We start from the raw sequence: 22,590 nt of genomic DNA on the forward strand, positions 1-22,590 counted from the left end.
CACTCTTTAGATAATTTGCTTTTTTAAGCTATTTTGCAGTTGAATAATGTATAATTATTATTTTTATAAGATATTTTTAATTAATCGACATGTATTTACTGAAAAAAAATTAATAAGTATTTGAAATAAATTTTCTCTCCTGATTTCTAGAATATAAACATGCATAAATAATTTAGGAACAATAACGGATTTATTTATTGTTTCAAGTAATTACATTACATTATTATTACAAAAAGCAAATACATAAACACGTGTAACAGCGTCGTCGTACTTGTGTTGGATGAATAGCAATTCCTCTTCGAGCGTTTTCTAGAACCAGCTTCATTCTTCTCCTCTGTTCTCATGATAACTACTCCTATCTTCTTTCTCAGGTAAGAAAGACCGCGTTTGGGAGAAAGGAAGGGGAAATCCAAAGCAAAGGAATACACGGAACTGGAATTTCTCTTGTAACTACATAACAATGTCTGCGTCCCTATGGAAGAGGAGGTATGCATTTAACGAGGATCGTCTCGACAAGCCTCGTCGTTTCGGCGTCACCGAGATTCCAGTCCCCAATTTCAATCCTTTCTCACGCAGCCTTCTTCAGGTAACACCATTTCCCTTTCATTTCATCACTCTCTTTTCTCTTCAATTCCACTTACAAACTTGGCTTTTCATTACTACTATCCGTTACCATGTTCCCTATGTCACTACACTTGTTTTTATTGACCTATCTGTAATTAGTTGTACTCTTTTGGAATGTTTATTGCAGGATATTTTTGAATCTAGGGGGGATTATGTTGATGGGTTGAAGTTACCTGGAGGTTCTTACAGCTTGATGCCAAAGACTATTATCAAGCAAGTGATTGATCTAGCCCATCAGCACGGCGTTTATGTTAGTACTGGTGATTGGGACGAGCACGTGATTCCCAAAACTCCTTCAGATTTCAAAGAATACGTGGAGGTCTCTGCCCGTCTTATTCAGTAATCATTTTGTTATTACTTTTATTATTTTATGATGAGTTTTGTTTTGTGATTGCTGGAGTAGTGGTTTGGTTACATGGATTTTTGTGTTATTATAGGAATGCAAGCAGTTGGGGTTTGACACAATTGAGCTTAATGCTGGTTCACTTGGGATTCCTGAAGAAACCTTTCTGAAATTTGTCCGCTTGGTCAAAAGTGCTGGTCTGAAAGCTAGGCCTCATTTTCAAGTGAAGTTTAATGCGTCTGATATTCCCAAAGGTGGTAATAGAGCCTATGGAGCTTATATTCCCCCAGAACCTAGATCATCTGGTAAGGACATTTGACTCTGCATATTGTGCACGTGCTTCTCTCTCTCTAATCTGAATTGTACCAATAAAGTATACTAAAACAGTAAAATTTATATATAACAAGTGACGTGATATAATCTTAAGAGTTTAATGGAATGACTTTAAAGATAGTCATTGTTTTACATCATTATTGCAAAACCTATTTGTAATGCTACTTGCTGATGTAATTTTGGTGAATGCAGCAAGGGGAGTCACATAAGGATGATATCTTTCTATCTTCTTGCCGTTTGATCATTCCTTTCCAAATTTTGAGCTAAAGCATTAGTTTTTATGTTCTGAAGAATTGTTTTATCATAAGAAAGTGTACATGAAGGGAAAACATCTAAATTTGGAAGTTGAAAGGGGTTTTGGTTCCAATTTGGATAAACTGCTTAATCAAATGGATGAATGTAGAAGATATATGCTTATTATGGATAAACTGCTTCACATAAATTGGCTGTGAATGTACATAGCATCAAATAGGTAGAGGGGGAGGCAGGGGTTCAGTACCGTATGAGGTGTATTTATTTGACATTTTAAATTCTACTATTTTCTTGTTTGAATGGTGTTATGAAATTTTCTGTCAATACCGAAGGTAAAAGTGTAGAATCAACGCAATATATTGGTTTAACCTTGGTTGAATTTTTTTCCTCAGAATTTGTAGAAGATGTGGATCTCTTGATCAGAAGGGCCGAGAGATGTCTAAAGGAAGATGCAGACATGATAGTGATTGATGCTGATGGGGTCAGCAAACATGCTGATAACATGCGTGGGGATATTGTTGCCAAGATCATAGGGCGCCTTGGTCTTGAGAAGACTATGTTTGAAGCATCAAATCAGAGAATATCTGAGTGGTTCATCAAACAATATAGTCCAAAGGTAAATGTTCCACAAAATAATTTCATTTTATTTAGTCTTATTTTTCCTTATACTAAACAAGAATAAGAAACCTATGTTAATTGACATTATTTTTTCGCTTTGTTCAGGTGAACCTCTTCATTGATCATTCGCATGTGCTGGACGTGGAATGCATCAGGGGACGCAACTCGGGTAGCAATCATGCTTTTGTCTTTGGCCCTTCATCTCTGTTCTAAAGTGATGGGAGTTCGTCTAGCATATTAGAATCCACTGGGATTGATTTGTCTGTAATACTATTATAATACAAGTTTGTGTTTTATTTGGTGTGTTAATATTTCCATTAAGATTGGGGAAGTTTAGACGGAGACTCAAATAAATGTAACATTGTCTTCCATGAAATTTATTTCCCTTCTTAAATTTGTCTTGGATTATTATTCATTGAAAAAACACCTAATCCTAAGAAATAATAAATGTCAGTAGAGATAGAATTCAAAATAACATATAAAAATAATTCCGTATTAATGTCATGGTTAATAAAATTTGACAAACTCGTAATAATATACCTTACAGCTTTCTAACTTATCGTGATAGTTTAAATATTGGTCTGACTTGTCAAAGTTGATGGTTCAAGGCTTTTCGGCTCCATTTGTAGACCAAGACAGTGTTTTTGTCGTGCTCTTAAGGGCTAACTTTCGCAGTTACTGTAGCCAATTAGGTAAGTAGTTTTTAAAATTATAAAAGTTAACCTAAAACTATTAAAATGTTACTTTATTCTTGAAATTAAAATTGTTAACTATAATATTATTTATTTTTATATTTTAAGAATTAAAGTGATATTTTTGTGATTCAAAATTAATTTAACTTGCGCTAGTTTTTTATAATTAATTTAATGTATTATTCCAAATAAAATGATTTTTGGTATTATTTATAAATTTCAAAAATGACAAAGATGAATTTAGACATTTTGCTTGAGTTGAACCAGATTAGTTAAGCATGATTATTTATTTCTACCAATGCAACTATGTAAGAAAATCATGAAATAAAAATTAATTTGTAGAAATCAAAATAATTAGTTGTAACAAAAATTAAAAATAATTAATTGTAACAAAAATTAATTTGTAGAAATCAAAATAATTAGTTGTAACAGTAACTAAATTAGAGAGCATTTTAAAAACTAAAAAAAAAATTTATTTTTAAATTTTTATTATTGTTAAATAGTTTCTAAATTGGTATCTAATTAGCAAGATTTTTACTATCAAATTTAGAAACTAAATAATTAGTAGTTAAAACCTTTGCTAATTAGATATCAATTTATAAACTATTTAACAATAATAGAAACTAATTTAGAAATCAATTTTCTTTTTAGTTTCTAAAATAATTTCTATTTTAATTTTTATTGTAATTAATTATTTTGATCTTTAAAAATTATTTCTATTTTAGTGATTTTTTAAAATTATAGTTTAACAAATAATTTAATACGGCAATAATTGTAACCCAGGATCCCAAATATAATGGATAATTGTGGTTTCGTCCATTGAATTTTTTGTGTTAACTTATACTTAAAATAATTTAAAAATATGTTCAAATCCAATATATGAATATCATATTTTTTTTTTCATTTTTTTGTAATTACAAAAAATGAAACAGTAGAATACAATGTACACCAATATCATTTAGTAAATACATAAAAAAAAATGTAGTGATTCTTTATATAATAAAATTAATATATAAATTATTTAGCAAAAAAATGTGTTGAAGAATCAAGAATGTATAATGCTGATAGTTATCATTTTTCCAGTAAAATGGACGTTCTGTATTTTTTTAATAAAGTTATGAAGTTTTGGTATCATGAGAATTTTTCTGTTTAGCTTGTTGTACTAGTTCAATATATTACTATTAGAAGCATAGTACTTTACTATTTGCAATTATAACCCTTCAAAAACAGACAATCAGTAACTTTTAAAAATTGATAACGGTAATTAAATATTATTAATTAATAACATTCTTTAATTCATTGCCTCGATGCGCTGACATAAATGCTTTAATTACAAAAGTTGATATGGTAGCTTACCTCTATTTGTTCTAATAAAAACTTTAAGAAAAAACTATTTATAAATGAAAAATAAAATTAATTTATTTAAAAACAAATCTATAAGTTAATTTATAATTTTTTAAATAATATTTATATTTTTTATTTTCAATTTATGTTTAAATTAATGTTTTTTATTTTTATTTTTTTCTAGATCTAGTTTGGTTGGATAAGGGCCACAAAATTCTTTCAAAACTTTTGTATTAAATTTTTGTTTTTAACTACAAGTTTCTTCAACATGATTTATTCAATGATATTTATTAACAATTTAAATTAAACTATACAATGAGTAATGGAAGTACAGAGCTACTAAATTATTGAAAAATGTATAAATAGTTAGACAAAATTAGCAGTTATGGATTGATTTAAAAGTAGAATTTTCTTAATTTTTCCATTGATCTATTTAGTGTAAAGGGCCGTTTAACGTTATTGGTTGAAGATGGTTCCTCTAACAATGGCATCACACTCACCAATTTTCCATCTATGGTTGTTACATTACAACCTTAGTGCTCTTCTTCACGAAACAAGCGCTTTTTTCACGACCTTCGAAATCAAGGGTAACGCTTTTTCTTTTCTTCTCTCTTCTTCACTCCACTAACCTTCTCATCCATCATTTTTAGCTTTTTTCCGCAGATTTTCCGATCCCTGTCTTATTTTTAAACCCCCCCCCTATCTTGTTAGGTATGCATTGAAAAATGGGGATTTTTTTCCCCTACGGCTATTGGAGCAATTAATTTTACCCAAACCAAGTGTTTTGGTTCAGGTGCTCTTTTGTACAAGGTTCGCTTAATTTTCACTACGTTCTTCACCATTTTAATTTTCTGAGCTAGTTGTGTGCATTTTGCATGATAGGTAATTCTCTTCTTTTGATTGGGATATGGCTTTTAGAAGATTGGATCAATGGGGTTAATGTAATTAGGAATTGTCAGCGGGGTAGTTCTGATTAGTGGGTGAGGTTCGTGTTAAATCTGATATGCTGATTGCTGAGGAATGCAACCATGTTGAGGCATTGTATTTCAAGCTTTTGATTTTTCTTGTGTTGTGCATCTTGATTCTGTTGAATGTTAATTTACTTTCCCCACATGTTATTGCAATTGTGGCTGTTAGACTAGGTTTGGGATTAAAAATAATTGATGAAATAGAAGGAAAATAATTGTGGGAGCATATTAATGGAACTAGTCTCAATCACACATCTCCATGAATTTATCTGGTAGTAGTTCCTTTTATGCTTTCACTTGATGCGTCTCTTACATATTATATTATTGCCAAGTATCTGCTATCCCTCACCCCAAAAGAAAAGAGTATGAACTTTATGAAGTCATATATATTTCTAATCCAATTGGAATCGTGTGTGCCATTAAACTTCATCAAAAGGGAAGTCATGACTAATAATATTCCAAATAATACAGTTTTTGATTGAATCCAATGATGTTTTATAATACATATAGCTCACTAACTTCATCTAATGGGATAAGAGTACTATTGTTGTTCTTATTGTGCATTGAATTTTCTCTCACTCCTGCTAATTTTGACATGTTGTGGAGATTCAGGCAGTGAGTCCTAAGTAAGTTACTGTAGAAGCCATGGTTCTTGAGTCCATTTTGGCTACTCCTGGTCTGAGGTCACCATCTTTCAAGAGGCAGTTTACAAAGTATGAAGTGGGTAGTTGGTCAGCTATGGTGAAGAGGCACCGATTCCTCTTATATGCTCTTGCTCTACTAACTGTCCTCTGTACCATATATCTATATTTTGCGATTACATTAGGGGCCAATGACTCCTGCTTCGGGTTGAGTGGACCTAAGAAAGTTTCCTGTCAAATGGAGCTTGCTAAGGTTTCTGCAGCCAATGGTAAACTGAAACAATTATGATTTCAATACAAGTCATGGAGACAGTTTTTATCTTTTCCTTTAGGTGACATGAAATCGAAATATAATTTTTCGACTCAATTTTATAATATGTAATATTTATCTTAGTATTTTGTGAGCCAAGATGTACAGAATGCATATAGAAAGCAATTTCTTGATTGCTTTATTGTGGCTAATATAAGATCGTTGAGCATCCTAGCAGCCCAAATGAAGCTTCAGTTTTAACAATGTTTATGCATATTCACTAATTTGAAACTTCGCATTTCTCTTTTTGTGTGATACTGTTGGTTCATTTTCAAATATGAACAGAAAATTTGTATAACTATTGCAATGAATTGGGAGAATGATGCTCCGGGTTAACTTACTTGCATGTTAGGTAATATAAAAACCACAATATTTCTATTGTTGAAATTATAGCAATTATATAAATTAACTTGAGCATGTGTTTAATTACCCAAAAACATTACTGTAGATGACACAAGAATTATAATATAAGTTACGATTTTATATGTTTATTAAAAAAACATAACTGTAATAATACTATTTAAAAACTCAAAACGTTCAACAATGTATCGTAATATTAAAATTAAAGCTTTTGAAGCAATTGTTGAAGTACTTAGTCTATTTGTTTGAGTTATTTTAAGAAGTTTTTAAATTTGAAATATTATATAAAAATTGGATAATGCATTCATAATGCAAAACAAAGACATTTTGGTATTACATCGTGATGCAACATTAGTTGAACAACTCTTTCTTTCTCATCATTAACTTGAAAAGCTTATCACTATTAATTATTTTTATAATTGTGAAATTTCTTAAGAAGAACAATTCATAATACAATAATAATAATATTAAAAAACATATTTTAATTTCTATTGTTTTCAATTTTTGACTTATCTTATTTACATTCAAATTAAGTAAATTTTGTTTCTTACTAATAGATTGCACATATTTAACGATTATTATATTATTTTGTGCCAAAAATAAAAAACCGAAATACCTTTTAATATAGACAGAGAAATATATATTTAACTTATTTATGGTATTTTGGGTTTTTCATATTGAGATTCGAAGATAAAATGAGTAACGAAGATGTTATTACTGTTCCCTGATACCAAAACTTTTATTTAAAAAGAAGATGTTTTTTCTGTTACTCTGAACAAGGAAAATTTAGGAGTGTAGGAGAAAGCAATTGGTATTTTAAGTATTTTCAAATATACAGATTTATTATAAAATTATTCAAAATAAATACACATTTTGAATATATATTATAATAATAAATATTTCTTAATATTACAAATAAATTTATAATATAATACATAATATTTTAGTGATACAGAATCATTTTAATTGGTGATAAATTGTTTTAAAAACGCTAATATATAATTTGGAAATATAGAAGAAAATTTGAAAGAAAAGGCAATAAAAAAATTAAGTAGATGGATAATAAAGATAAAAACTTGTCATTTTCGAGATTTTTGTATTGATAAATAAAATAAAAATAATATTAGTAATATATTTGAAAGATATAATAAAAAAATTAAGTATTTCATATATAAAATTAGGATAAGATGTATATAATTCATCATGGAGAACAATTATTCAGTAATGGCTTTTAAAAATACTTTTATTCAAATAAGAGGATAATAATTTTCACATATAAGCACTCTTATTATAAGAACTATAGTCCTCAGCTTTTTTTAAGCATTATAATCCTTAGCTTAAATAATATGACTTTTTTTGTCTTTTTATTTTTTCAATTAAAAATTATTTTATGTTTTTTATATATGTAGGAGCTATTACTAAATGAGAATGCTTATAAGATTTATTTTTGAACTAGAATATTTTTAAAATGTTATTTTTATTCTCGTTAAGTAACATGTTCTATCCCAATTTTATAAATAAATTATTTAATTTGGAATCTTTACTTCTATTCTTTTAAAATACTTTTTTATTGGATCATCTTAAAATATTTTTCTTTTATCTTTATTTATAAATAAACAATTCTTTAGACTTAATGTTTTAATAATTAAAAATAATATTGTATCATAATATAAATTACTTATCTACATAAAGAAAGTTTCTTTATTTTGTACACATTTTACGTTATGATATATATCTTTTAAAATATGTAAAATCGTTGTTTTGTTTTACTTTCTATTGTTAAAAATATTTTTCCTTCACTCCTCACTTTTTTATTTTTTTTTATAAACTTCAACTTTTCTCTATTCGTTTTGTTTCCGAGGATTACTTTTAAATTGGTTCGATGTCAATTTTAAATATCTTAGATAATATTAAAACAACATAAAAATAAATAAATATGTATTAAAAAATATTAAATCTAACATTAATATATAAAATAATAAAAAGATTACAATAATTAAATTTTAACTTAATAAAATTGCGGATGCTGCTGTTACATCGGTGCCTATGTTTTTCATAGTGATTTTAGAATATATTTATAGATCCAATGGTTTTAAATAATTGGGAAACGCAGCTGCAAGAGAAGATCTTCCTTTGTTTATGGGGCAATGACGTCCTCGGAGAAGAAGGAAGCTTCAAGCTCTACCCCTAATCGCAAAGTATCGTGCACTGCTAGCTTCGACGCGCTCTGGTTCTGCTACTGTAATACCCATTTTCCCAAAACCTAAATAAATCCTCATGTCTTTTTCAATTGGGTCATCCAAGTTGCCGTAAAGTTTGTGTCTTTATTGTTTGCAGCGCCGGTTCATCAAATGCAGCAGTATTACAGGCTTGGTGTTCTTGACAATTGTTCCCGCCAATGGAAAACCATGGTTGATTGCTTAATGCTCAAGACAAAACCCTCATCTCAAGTCCAGGTTGCTCCCTTCTTCTTCCTCGTTAATTTATTTTCACCAATTGTGTTTATATTCTGATACACTTTTTAGATGTTGGGTTAATTTTTTTTTGCCATGCTCTATCCACTTGTGAATTTGCTTTTGATGGTCTTTTTGGCTATGTTATGGGCTTTCGAAGAGGGTGGATTTTTTTGAGAATTTAGCCTCCAAGTTTAATTTTATGGAAGTGAAAAAGAAAGGAAAGAAAAAAACTCCTTTTAAAATTAGCATGTAACGTTATACCTACCTTAAATTCAGGGAGTTAAGATATAATACATTTCAATTTTGATTTGAAACAAACACATTTCATATAACATATTATTCTATAGTATTCCTGTCCAAGAATGTTTTGACTAAACCACCACATGATGTGTTCATGAGATAGTAAGTTCTTGGAAACTGTGTCTAGAAGGGGGTTGAATGCTTCTAGCATATAACTAGACTAGACCGTTAAGTAAACAAGCAAAACAAACACCACAACTGACTTTTATACTAGTGTATCCAAACAACGGACTTTTACACTGGTGTACCCAAACTTATGGACTACTTCCAGTTCTCTCCTCCTTAAGCAGACTACTTAAGAAGTTTAACTAACAATTAATCGATTACAAACAGAGTACACAAATCATTCTTAGTTACAAACTAGTACACAAACCATTCCTGGTTATACTTTCTTAATCTCATCTCCTGAGATTAAGAACTCTCTAAAGAAAAGAACACTCTTAGAGAGAGTACAATTCAAGTTCACTGGGTATACTTCAATATGTGAAAGATTACAAAAGCTCTATTGCTCAGCCACAAAAAATACTATAAGATCACTGTATGATAGAAAGAATTGTATATTTCAGATGTGTTTTTTCATCTTCAACTTGAACTCTTTATATAGGCTTGGAAGATGATCATTGCAGCTTTGATTTAACACACTTGATCTTTGCTGATCTTCAATGAGAATCTTCCCCTTTATTGGCTTAGATGCTTGATGAGGATAGTTCTGATTTAAATCTTCAAAGTGCATCTGCCACTGTTTTGTTTATATGAATAATTCAAATGATTTTTGCATATATAGCCGTTAATCACAATTATAAGGCCATTTATCATAAGATGTGTTCAAACATGGATATTATAGATGTTGAGAATAAAGATTTAAACACTTAAAGTTTATCTAAAAGACATCTTACCGCTTGTTTATAACTTAAATACAAGCTAAGAATTCATATGGTCTATTATTAAACCCTCTATTGTGAGACATGTTATACTCACTGAATGGTCAAATGTGTCCTTCAACTGTCATAAAACACATGTTAGATTGTTCAGATAATATATTCACATTCAAGTAGATAAAACACTTTAGAGTGTTTGTTATTATCAAAACTTATAGATGGTCTACTGGTACTAGACCGTCTAGTGGGCTTATATGGTTAGACCGTCTAGGGTCTCAATACAAGCAACTAAGCACAATACTCCCTAACTTTGTTAATGCCACTTTAGTGCTTAATGATAGTATAAAAATGTAGATAGAAAAGACTGAACGCTATTTTTGTTTGAGTTAGAATGAGGTGATCAATGCTTACAATCTCATTTGCCAACATGGGGTTCTCGGTTTTTTCATTTTTAATGTTGTATTGCTTTGTAACTGAACTTCTCCAACTGTTTTGGCACAACCACCTTATTTTTATGCTGGAAAAATGTTTTAGAACAGTGATGTGCAAATATCTGGGCTAAGTATAGTCTTGAATAAGCCTGAAAGTACTTCGGGTGCTTGATTCTACCTCAGTAGAACAGCTGATGTTCTTTGTTGTAGTGAGATTAAGACTTAAGAGGAGTCCGAGTTCTTATGGTTTGTGTACTTATGTACATTTCAAATTTGGTTGTATGCTATTTCTCTTTTGTGAGTACAGAGTTAAGAACCTTCGCTACCAACTCTATCTCACATACCATCAAAGAAAATGATTTCTCTTCATTGCTACTTTTGCTTTTCTAACTGATGGCGTTTTGCACTTGAATGAATGGTGAACAACACAGCACCGTAAAATGAGCAAAAATTTTAGTTGTAATTTTTTTTTTATTCATCGTGCTACCATGTGCCGCCGCACAGTTGCGAGGTTTAATTGTTTTGGCATGACAGTTTATCTGATTTTTCTTTTGGGTAACACATTATATTACTCCTGGGTGCAGGAAATTCTGGAAACTCAAGAGAAATCAAAGTCAAAGTCTCACATCTGGACTTTTCGGACACCAGAAGAAGCTTCTTACTACTGGAAAGAACTTTATGGTCATTTAGACGACGAGTCTGAATGATGAAAATAAAATTGTGCAAATAAATCTTATTTAGTGCCTTCTGATTTGTCAAAATGTTTTGATTATTAGGAAGTTGAAGAACCCTCATAGTGAGTTTTATTTTCCTTTTTGTGCAGTCATCACTTTGAATACTGCATTTGGAATTTTGGATGACTTTGCATATTGAGTTTCTAATAATAATTAGAAATTGTGATGATTTTTTTTTAATGGCTCTTTTGAAATACTGCACTAGTTTTGAGGCAAGCCAAAGCTTTTGGAGTTGAGGGGTAGAAGATCCATTCCTTCACTCGCCAGGTTTTTGGATGTAATACCTATTTGTCCTCAATTGAATCAAAACAAATTCACAGCACAAGATAAGAACTTAAAAGAATTTATCCGAAGTTTTGTCTCTTGGCATTTTGATGTGATGGAAAAGAGACCATCAGAGATTTCTGTAATGCATATTCTTGGACCAAGTCTAGTGATAGGATGAGAAAAAAGATATTGGCATGGAAGCAAATAAACTTAACATTGGGAGGTGGAGTTTGCCTTGTTAACTCTACTATATCTATGTGCTATATGCTATTTTTTTTTTTTCAGGGTACCCATAAAGCTAGTGGATGTGATATAACAAGTTTATTAAATTTTATCCAAGTTATTGGATATTTTCTTTAATTATATAATATATACGAATAATTTTTCACTTTTTATGATAAAATAATTATAATTATAAAATTTAAGAGTGATTTGATAGATATGATAAAATATTTTTTTACTTGATGTATTTGTAAACTGATTATACTGATTTTATTGGTCTCGTTAAGATGAGGGTAGCGACTTGTAAAATAATTGTAAATTATTTCATACCATCAATATATGTAATAATGTAAAAAATATTAATTTTAAAATTGAAATTCAAATAAAATTATAAAAAAATATTATAAAATGTTAATACCAAATTTAAACTAATTAAAACTTGAAATAATAAACTTAAATGGAGGCAAGTGTCACATTTCAATACATGAATAAAATTAAATATATAAATCTAGAAGGAGATGACACATAAACAAAAGTTAAATTATAATAATTGACATAAAATTAAAAGAATGACATTTATTCTCAAGATTTCCGTAATTAATCATATCTTTGTTCAAGATCATCAATTATTTGATGTCCTCTCTCAAAACCTCTATTGTATATTGAAGTTGAAACTATTTAATAATTTCTGTAACTTTTAGATGTCAACCCAAATTTGTAAAAACATATACATGAAAGTGAACTTTGGATTGTCATATGATATCCCCAACATCATCATTGATGCTTGGAGGGTTTTATCATTAAAATATTTTGTTGATATTGGTTGACTCATTAGACATAGTTTACATTAATGACATTTAATTTTAATATTTTTTATGTTTTCACATTAAATCAATATAATCAACCTATGTTATCTGGAGTCATGATTAATGTAATAAGAATGTCGTATGAAAGAGATATTTCATTATTTTTTTTGTTTTATGATATGATAAATTCATTTGATCTTGTTGTTATTTGTAAGGCTTATAACATGAAAAATATCTTCTTGCTATAACTAAATTGTTTTATTGGGGACTAAAAAAACACATACACATAATGCAAAGTTGGTTAATATTAAAACTACTTACATGTATAACATTTCGACCTTACATCCCTCATCTCACCATGAAACTCAATATCATATCACAATTGTACTATAACTTATTGAGATGCCTGAAAATTATAGATTTAGTCTTTGATATTTGAGATTAGCCATAGCAAACCAATTTCCAAGTTTGATTTTGATTTTTGTCTTGTTCACCTCATTATACAAGTGACCAACTTTCATTACTTTCAAGTTTGAGTAAAATTGATAAGATTTTCATAGTGTAAAGTTGAGTGGGTGACAACAAGTTCCAACCATTGGAATGCTAAGTGATAATGGAAATAAAAAAAATTATTGTTCAAAGTATGAAAAGTCCATTAACTTCAAGGCAATAATTATCCTGTTGTAAAACCCCTTAACATATTCAACCAGTTGATCATGTTTGCTGAAAAAATGTGTTTGATCTAAAATTCCACTACTAGTAGTTACGGATGAAAAACTCTATTAATTATTACTATAAGAAAAATAGTGTATTTCGTGGACTAAAAATGGACACAATCAACGAAAATCAACAAAAAACGTCGAATTTGCATCGGCCATCAAACAAACAAAAATAGTGTGAAAACAAAGTCCATTTTCCGTCGACTAGCACTAACGATGCTAGTTATGTCGGCTTGACCAACGTGAGATGAGCGCGAATATCGTATTGTTGGTCTGTCTAACGTATAAAGGGACGCAATATTGTCGACCGAGCAAATATACCAGAAATGCCTCCATGTCTCGGCTTAGCAAACGAAAAAAACAGACATAATATCATCGGTCAAGACGATAAATTCTTTTTAAAAAAAAAGTGAAATCAAAGTTTTACGTAGTCCAAACCAATATAAAACGAAAAAAAATAAAAATAAAAACTTGTATGGCCAGACCCATGCATAAATGGAAGAAAAAAAAAATTGTCCAATTCATTCTTCTACCCATAAGTTTTATTCTATGCAGCCCGTATTTATTAAGAAGAAGATATTATTTGATAATATATAGTTTTCTGACATAAGTGTTGATCCAACAATTGGTAGAAGGTGAGGTTATGAGTTTGTTAAAAAAAATTAATAATTTATGTTTTAAAGTTATTCATATAACTTATTTTTAGAATATAATATAATATATATATATATGTATATATTTAAAATTCGTAATTGTCGTTTCTAATAAAAACAATTGTTGTTTTTCTCCGTAGTTTTTCAAATTTTAAGATAACATAATATTTTTTTTTCAATTACAATCTTAATTCGATTTTAATTATTAATTAAAAAGTGTTTGAACGTTAAATAGAGAGAAAAAAAAGTAATCCACTTAAAATTACATTAAAATAAAAAGAATTTTTTTATTTTTCTTACTTTTTTTATAAACACATATAGCAACATATATTACTTATTATAACCGTTATTAATATTTTCTTGAAAATTAAAGATTCGAAAACAAAGTATTAACGCATTTGGGGTTCATTTACTGAAACAATAAAATATTTTCTTGAAATTCTTTTGGGTTTATTTCATTAAAACTATAATTTGTTGAAAACAATCGTTACTTTAAGTACTAACAATTTTGAATAGAATTTTTCTATTCATTATTTATTTACAAAATTAAAGATGATATTAGTTATTTTTTTTATGAATTACATATTTGTATGTTTTTCTAACTTTATATAATTTCTACATGCATTAATTATATGGTGAAGAGAAAAAAGTTAAAATAGAAAAGTATACAAATATTTGACCACAAGTAATAAAATTAAAAGTTAAGATAAGTGTAAGGGGAGAAAGTGATAGTAAAATTGTATTCCATTGTAAAAAAGGGTTACACCATAAATGGAAGAAGAAGAAGATGATGATAAACATATATATTAATTTATTTAAAATATGTATTGATGGAATGGAATTTAATCACATATGCACATGCAACGACGAGGGATGAAACCTCTGCATTCGCCACCGGGCCTACCTTCTCTCGTACATTCATAATTGCAGTTATCGCTCTGAAAACACGCACCTTTGAAATTTGCGCTTGCTTTCATACAATCTGCTTCAGCTCTCTTCGCACCCACATCTGTTAACACAGTATTAATATATATATTAAATTTCATCTCATCATAAAATAATCACAACGGATAATATTAGTTACTGCACTAGGACGACCGAACGACTAAGTTAGTTGTTAGAATTCTAAACCATCTGACCACTATAAAAGGTTAAGAGACAACATGTGATCGACCGATCTATGACTACGAGCCATAAATTGACCAAATCAGCATGGTTAATCTATAATTAAGAGTTGTTTATCGTAACCTTAAACACAAATCAACATTCTAATTTAGCCCACCAACAAAGATCTATTAAGGTAATATAAATAGTGTAGATTTCAAAAAATCAAGTATGTCATTATCTACAATACTCTGACAACCGAGTGCCGATACTCTAACTAACTTGATCGTCAGATTGTCTTCTGCAGGTACTATCCCAGTCTGAACCAAGTAAAGAAAGTAGACAATCGTTCTCTAGACCCAACACCCGTTCAAAAACAATTATATTTAATAAAATAGTTATAACTAAAAAATTAAAATATTATGTAACATCACATTTATCATCTAATACTCAATAGTTCCAGTATTATATCATATTATATATGTATAACTATGTTCTTACTGGAAGCTAAGACAAGGAAGAAAAAGAACATAAATCCCAATATTTTTCTCTCCATGTCACGCAAATTGTTGAAGCTCTACCGAATTCAGAGTGATGAATGAAATTCTTATTTTTCTTTTTCTAACTTGTTCATTTATATAATAAGAGCGTCGTTTGTAAAGAGGTAGTTTCACATGCAAAGATTGCTCCCGTATATAAATGAAAACTATTACTCCCTCAATTTCACTTTAAAAATGATACGTCACTTATTATAGTTTTTTAATTAGATATTATTAATTAATAAAATTTCATTTACGATAATTTTTAAATTAAATGTCAGTTATGTTAAATTTTAAATTCAATATTATTTATTAATTAAGTATTAGTTATAAACTTTTCAATTATTTACATACAAAATTAAATCATAATTACCTAAAAATAGTTGGAAAACAATATTGTTGTTAACAAATATTATATATGACTATGATTATCTCGTGAACCTATTCTCTATCTGTACCAAATGTAATCTTTGAAGGAAAAAAACAATTCTGCAAAAATAATAACTATTCAACAATTTAGTTAATATACGCTATAAACATACGTATCATGTTAAAGATCTTTATATGGAACACATATATAAAGATATAAAATAATATAGAAATTTCGTATGGAAGATTCATATTAATCACGTTTCCATCAAATATTAATATTTGACACATTTAAATACTTTAGGCATACAAATATTATTTTCATAAGACATCAATATCAGTATATATTAAAATTCTTCCTAAAATTTTCACCACATTGATATTTAAATTTACATATATAATTTAGATAAAGTAAGATATCTCTTTCAATAATAAGTTTTATCCTTAATATTTTGAATAAATAATTATATCATAATATAATCTCATATACGTCATTTCAAACCATTCAAATAAATTAACCTTCTATCATTTCAAACATAATTTGAATATGGAATATCAATATTCATAATTTACACATGGATAATGATTAATAAATTTAGAATCACACAAGTAAATTAAACACGTATATGTAAAAGTGTGTTTTCCTTGAACATAATAAAAAAATTTGTGCGAAATTAATTTGTAATTCCTCCTTATTGCCTTTGAGTTAAAATCTAATGGGTGAAATTCTAAATCATTGTGTGAATTTAATTTAGAATTCCTCCTTATTGCCTTTGAGATAAAATTCAATGGATGAATTCTAATTTGTTGAGAGAATTTAGTAAATTCCCTAAACATGTAAGAATCCTATGAGCAAATTAAGATTGAGAGTGAAGTTGACTGTCATGATGAAATCTGCTAGAGAAATTCCATTTGTTTCGTATATTATGCAAAATTTTCTCAAGATCAGTTTCACTTCTAAACAAGAGTCAATCTTACCATTCTAGCCAGTTTCAATGGTACTAATTAACTTTTATAAGACACAATTTGATATAGTAACCAATATTTCTCAAAGTACCTAACTTTTATATTGAAGCCTAATAATGCACAATTCAATCTAAAAGTACCTCACCAAGTCTCCATAGTCATTTGAAACTTGTTTCCAAACTCAAGGTCCGTATATAAAAATTCAAACCAATTCTTGAATATGTAGATGATACCCTCATAGTCAAAAAGAGGAACTTGATAAGTTAGTGGAAGGAATGCTTTAAAATGGATTATATAGCCCAATAAACGTACCTTTTCCTCACCAATTATTTTGGTAAAAAAAAGATGGATCATGACGAGTGTGTACTAATTATAGGGCTCTAAATGCTATAACTATCAAGGAAAGTTTTCCTATTTCTATAGTCAATGAGTTTATTGAAGAATTGTTTGAGGTTGCATATTTTTTCTAAGCTAGATTTAAGGTATGTTTATCGTCAAATATTGCTTAACCTAAAGGATAGATACAAAACAACTTTTAAGACCCATCATGGCCATTATGAATGGTTAGTAATGCCATTTGAATAAACAAATGCACCAGTCGCTCCAAGGCTTAATGAATGACATTTTTGTTGGTTGTGTTAAGGATGTTTGTCTTGGTGTTTTTTTATGATATTATATTTTATAATGCTACTTGGAAGGACTACTTGCATCACTTAGAGGTTGTTCTTTAAATTTTAAAACAACATCAGTTGTATGCAAGGTTTTCTAAATGTCCTTTTGGAGTCAAACACATTGGTTATTTGCGTCACACCTTTGAAATAGTTGAGACGTTTTTTAGGCCTTATAGGTTACTATCACATACTTGTTAAAGGTTATGCCAATATTGCATCTTCTTTAATTGATCTCCTTAAGAAAGACTCATTTTCCCATACTCATGCAACTTTAGAGGTGTTTAGAAGGTTAAAAATAGCTCCCACTTTGCTCCAGTTTTGGCAATTTCCAACTTCAGTGCTCCTTTTGTTTTGGAAAAAAATGCTTCAGGGTTGAGAATTGGGGTTGTTCTCAGACAAGAACATAATCTCATTGCTTATTTCACAAAAAAATTATCTCTCTACTTTAAAATCAATCGACTTATTCCAAAAATATTTATGCATAACTGAAGCCTTAGCTAAGTTAAAAATTATCTCTTAGGCCACAAGTTTATTATCAAGATAGATCGGAAAAGCCCCAAAGAATTAATGGAACAAAAGTTACAAACTTCTGAGCAACAACTATGGTTGCCCAAATTCATGGGTCACATTTTACTATTGAATCTAAACGAGGAAAGGATAATATTCAAACATATACCTTATCCAAGAGTTTTCTTTTATCTTGATCAAAGCCCACAAAATCATGGTTGTCACGAGTGGTTAGTTTAATTGCAGCAGATCCAAAACTATATCAAATGGATCACTCTTGTATGAGAAATTATGTCATCTTGATTACACTATTGATAAAGAATTACTTTTATATAAAAAAGGATCGTGTTTCCTAATGATGATGACCTGCTTTGGATTGGTGCTCAATTCTTTTGGCTTAACATGCAATGTGATACATGCAAATATGTTAGAGCATGTCAAATTTTTCAACAAGCTAAGAACGATCAAGCTTTACCTGCATGTATTTTACAACCTTTGCTTATATCTTCTTAGGTTTGGGAGGATATAATTATATCACTAATTTGTCATTCTTTCATGGGTTTTTTGTTATTTAATTGATAGATTGTCTAAATTTGGCCATTTTATTCCTTTAAAAAGGATTTCACTAGCAAATTAGTGGTTGAAGTTTTCATTGCTCAAATTGCTAAAGTGCATGGTATTCCGAAGTCTATAGTTTTAGATTGGGATATTATATTTATTAGTTCATTTTGGAAGCACTTATTCAAAAGCTCAAGTGACAACATTATCTATTGATCTATATCAATATGAGGATCAAATTGAGAACTTAAATAAAATCTTGAAAATGTATCAGTGGTGTTTTAAATTATAGAATCCTAAATTGTGAGTTTCTATGTTGGATTGAGTCAGATAATAATATAATTTTTATCATAGTTTAAAAAGATAAATTCTCTCTGGACATTCATACCTTCCCATGCATTTCTATATTTTTTTCAATTTCAAGAATATGTTTTTGAGCATGGTGGAGAGTGTTGTGCATTCTTCTTCATTTTTAAGTGGTGAACATTGGTAATTAAGGTAAGTTATGTAGTGTTTTTATTAGTGTTTTTTTTTTTGAAAGCCAAAAATCCAGAAAAAAAAATTATCCAGGTAAAAAAATAAAATACAAAACTAAAAAAGAATTATCTAACGTAACTACGCTCAAATCCCGAATTTGTTTTTAAAATGTTGCAACTAAAAGAAAAGTATAAAAATAATTATTTAAATTTTTAAAAAAAGATAAAATCGACTTTTTATCATTAGTAGAAGGTAGAGAAAAATTTACCTTTAAAAATAAATTCTTAACAGGTTATTTTTGGGAGGAATCCTAACTATAATTCAGTTTGACGTCAAGTGATAAAAAACGGTTCAAGAGACACTACAAAATAGTTTTACTAGTTTTACAAAGGTTGGAAAATAAAAATTCAAATGATAGTATATTTAATATATTGGTTATATGAATATTCTTATTTTTGGTTGTTAAAGATAAAACAAAAAGAAATATTAGAAAGAAGATAATGATGGGACAAATTAAGTTAAAAAGTTGTTTTTATCTTCAGTATAAAATATTCAGGGGGAATAATACATTACGAGTTAGTTAAAGAAGTAGAATGATTCAAAAGGAATTTAAGTCTCCCTTATAAGTCACATAAGTTTTAATTTACTTAAATTTAAATTCACGATATCTCATATTATCGTAGAATTTAAATAATAATTTTGTTTTGATTCACTTAAATTGCAGATACAAAATATTTTTTTATCTCCAACATTACTTGAATTGAAATTACAGATATGTTATTTTATCTTATGATTTCTATATATACCTACACTTGAAATGGTTTGAGTAGTTTTTTTAATAAGTTGTTTGAAGTGAGCGTGTGAAGATGGGAAGCATGAAGGCAATGGGAAAGAAAGCGTGTGTGGTGGGTGGAAGTGGATTTATGGCCTCTCTCTTAATTAAGAAATTGCTTAAAAAAGGTTACGCAGTGAATACTACTGTTACAGATCCAGGTTCCTCCTTCTATCTCCTTTCCTTTTCAATTTTTATTTCATTATATATACATATATATTATGCTTAATAAAAATAAGTGTGATTTATAAAAAACTGCTTTTTAATATTTATATTTTTCTTATATGTTCGAATTGATAAATTTGATTCTAAAAAGTATAGCTTTAGGCCCTCTTTTTAAAAAGTATAAGTTTTCACATATTTTTAATGTTTGATGGCCAAATTTAAAGAATAGGGATTCTAATCGCATTTCGTTAGAATATAATGACTAAACCATATATTTTCTCTTTATAAAAAAAACCTAAAGAAATAATAGTGGAGGGGTTTAATTATTAATTTGGTTCTATATTTGTTCCCACATTCTTATTTTTTTATAAGCCAAAAGAATATTTCACACATTTGTTACCTCAAATGAAACAAGTACTGTAGGTCAATCTCTCCCTTGGAGTTGCATTGAAGAGTAGAGATTATATATGTGAACACAATTTCATGCATATCCTGCAGGTAATCCCAACAAAATATCTCACCTAGTGGAACTGCAAAGTTTGGGAAAACTTGAAATCTTTGGAGCAGATTTAGGAGTTGAAGAAGATTTTGATGCCCCTATATCTGGCTGTGAACTTGTATTCCAATTTGCTACAACTGCCAACTTTGCTTCTGAAGATCCTGAGGTACATTCAATCCTCATCACGCATTATAATTGGATGCTTTTAGAACTATACATGTCTGAGTTGATAAAAAAATTAATCCAAAAATGCTTCTGCAAACTATTATTCAGAATGACATGATCAAGCCAGCAATCTCAGGCGTATTGAATGTATTGAAAGCATGTGCTAGAGCAAAAGAAGTCAAACGAGTCATCTTAACATCTTCAACAGCTGCTGTAACTATTAACCAACTCAATGGGACAGATTTAGTCATGGATGAAAGCAATTGGAGTGATGTTGAGTACTTGAGGACTGCAAAGCCACATGGTTGGGTAAATCACCAAACCTTAATCACTTAAGATATGGGCTTGTGCCATTCCTTACTGAAAATGTTAATGCCTTGCTTGTTTACTGTTTTTGAAGACCATTTTTGTTTTGTAAAATTTGTTTGCCCCCCAAGCACTCGTTAAAACCTTTGTTTGTCTGCTCATCACATTTCTTTTTTCTAGAAGTTTGTCTCTTGAGCAGATGAAGAAAAACACTTGCAGGAAGATAATGCCAAAATAGCTTTTCAACTGTCTGTGTTGTTTTTTTTGTTTTAAAACACTTTTTTGAAAACCTTTTTCAGAACTTGATATAATGATGGCTGAGTAATGTGAAATTGTGTTTGGAAATGGTTTATTTTAACAAATAGTAAGAAGATCTTATTGTTATGAAAGTAAAGTTCATGTATATATGTGTAGGGATATCCTGCCTCCAAAGCACTGGAAGAGAAAGCTGCATGGAAATTTGCTGAAGAAAATCACATTGATCTGATCACTGTGTTACCTTCTCTCACAACTGGTCCTTCTATCACTCTAGACATCCCCACCAGTGTTGCGTTGGCCACGTCCCTTATAACAGGTTCACAAACTACCATATCCAATAAATTTAGCACCTTTCCACCTCCTTCATTTCTAAGCACCATACCAATTGATTTATGAATGTTTTGGTGGCATTTTGCTGACACCTTGCAGGGAATGATTTCTTCATGAAGGCTTTCAAAGGTATTCAATCTCTGTCAGGTTCAATATCTATCACACATGTGGAGGATATCTGCAGAGCTCATATGTTTTTGGCAGAGAAAGAATCAGCTTCTGGCCGATACATTGTCTGTGCTCACAATACTAGCATTCCTGAACTTGCAAAGTTTCTAAGCAAAAGATACCCTCAGCATCAAATTCCAACCGAGTATGCTTCTAACCTTAAAAAAATTGGTGTGAAATGTCTATAGCAGTAAATACACTTGCCTCTTGCCTCTTTTGTCTTGCATTTTTTCCAATAAATTTCGTCCTTTCGAGAACTTTTAGGTGGATCGTTACCACACGTGAGAGGCAAAGGACGAGAATTTTGTTGGAATGAAATTGACTTGAAAATTACGTCGTATTGCTCTTTCGTGGTAGAAACATATCTTACATTTCTATTGAATCTAAGCATGACTCTTTAATTGCAGATTCGATGATATCCCCTCCAAGGCAAAGTTTGTCATCTCTTCAGAGAAGCTTGTAAAAGAAGGGTTCAGTTTCAAGCATGGAATTGAAGAAATTTTTTACCACAGTTTGGAGTACTTAGACAGTAAGGGGGCACTCAAGAACTAGATTTTGATTATTTTGAAGTTTGTTACAGACAAGATGTAAATACTCTTATTTATATTTATTTTTATTATAATTATGGGGCCTTAACCTCATTTTTTGTTTCATAATTAAATTGTGATTGTAATTGCTTCTTTCATAAGTGATATAGTATGAATGGAGTTTAATTGATGGTTCAA

General features: G+C 29.4%; 4 protein-coding genes and 1 long non-coding RNA gene across 6 annotated transcripts; 4 read left to right on the plus strand and 1 right to left on the minus strand.

Moving 5' to 3' along the window:
- Positions 1 to 253: 253 nt before the first annotated feature.
- HSA32 (Aldolase-type TIM barrel family protein) lies at positions 254 to 2,564 on the plus strand. Its single transcript, XM_068613803.1, has 5 exons — positions 254 to 586; positions 752 to 943; positions 1,062 to 1,272; positions 1,945 to 2,168; positions 2,276 to 2,564. Exons 1-5 carry the CDS (start codon positions 461 to 463, stop codon positions 2,381 to 2,383), a joined length of 861 nt encoding a protein of 286 aa, XP_068469904.1. The 5' UTR covers positions 254 to 460; the 3' UTR covers positions 2,384 to 2,564.
- Positions 2,565 to 4,650: 2,086 nt separating this feature from the next.
- LOC137811939 (uncharacterized) lies at positions 4,651 to 6,423 on the plus strand. 2 transcript variants are annotated; one of them, XM_090298783.1, is made up of 3 exons: positions 4,651 to 4,793; positions 4,918 to 5,016; positions 5,787 to 6,423. In XM_090298783.1, exon 3 carries the CDS (start codon positions 5,820 to 5,822, stop codon positions 6,102 to 6,104), a length of 285 nt encoding a protein of 94 aa, XP_090154909.1. In that variant the 5' UTR covers positions 4,651 to 4,793; positions 4,918 to 5,016; positions 5,787 to 5,819; the 3' UTR covers positions 6,105 to 6,423. The 2 variants fall into 2 exon arrangements, with proteins under 2 accessions (XP_090154909.1, XP_090154910.1); XM_090298784.1 differs by lacking the exon at positions 4,918 to 5,016 and having other exon boundaries at positions 4,659 to 4,793.
- Positions 6,424 to 8,527: 2,104 nt separating this feature from the next.
- Positions 8,528 to 11,464, plus strand: LOC137811941 (uncharacterized). Its single transcript, XM_068613804.1, has 3 exons — positions 8,528 to 8,726; positions 8,823 to 8,941; positions 11,135 to 11,464. Exons 1-3 carry the CDS (start codon positions 8,633 to 8,635, stop codon positions 11,255 to 11,257), a joined length of 336 nt encoding a protein of 111 aa, XP_068469905.1. The 5' UTR covers positions 8,528 to 8,632; the 3' UTR covers positions 11,258 to 11,464.
- A 3,200-nt stretch (positions 11,465 to 14,664) lies between these two features.
- LOC137809755 (uncharacterized) lies at positions 14,665 to 15,675 on the minus strand. Its single transcript, XR_011080806.2, has 2 exons — positions 15,557 to 15,675; positions 14,665 to 14,960 (listed from the first exon to the last, which is right to left on the minus strand). It is a non-coding gene; the product is annotated as an uncharacterized LOC137809755 (long non-coding RNA).
- A 4,300-nt stretch (positions 15,676 to 19,975) lies between these two features.
- On the plus strand, positions 19,976 to 22,590 carry LOC137809756 (anthocyanidin reductase ((2S)-flavan-3-ol-forming)). Its single transcript, XM_068610839.2, has 6 exons — positions 19,976 to 20,135; positions 20,638 to 20,804; positions 20,912 to 21,112; positions 21,524 to 21,683; positions 21,797 to 22,010; positions 22,273 to 22,590. Exons 1-6 carry the CDS (start codon positions 20,009 to 20,011, stop codon positions 22,415 to 22,417), a joined length of 1,014 nt encoding a protein of 337 aa, XP_068466940.1. The 5' UTR covers positions 19,976 to 20,008; the 3' UTR covers positions 22,418 to 22,590.

The sequence above is a fragment of the Phaseolus vulgaris genome, chromosome 2, assembly GCF_051622355.1.
Source record: "Phaseolus vulgaris cultivar YP4 chromosome 2, ASM5162235v1, whole genome shotgun sequence".
NCBI lineage: Eukaryota > Viridiplantae > Streptophyta > Magnoliopsida > Fabales > Fabaceae > Phaseolus > Phaseolus vulgaris.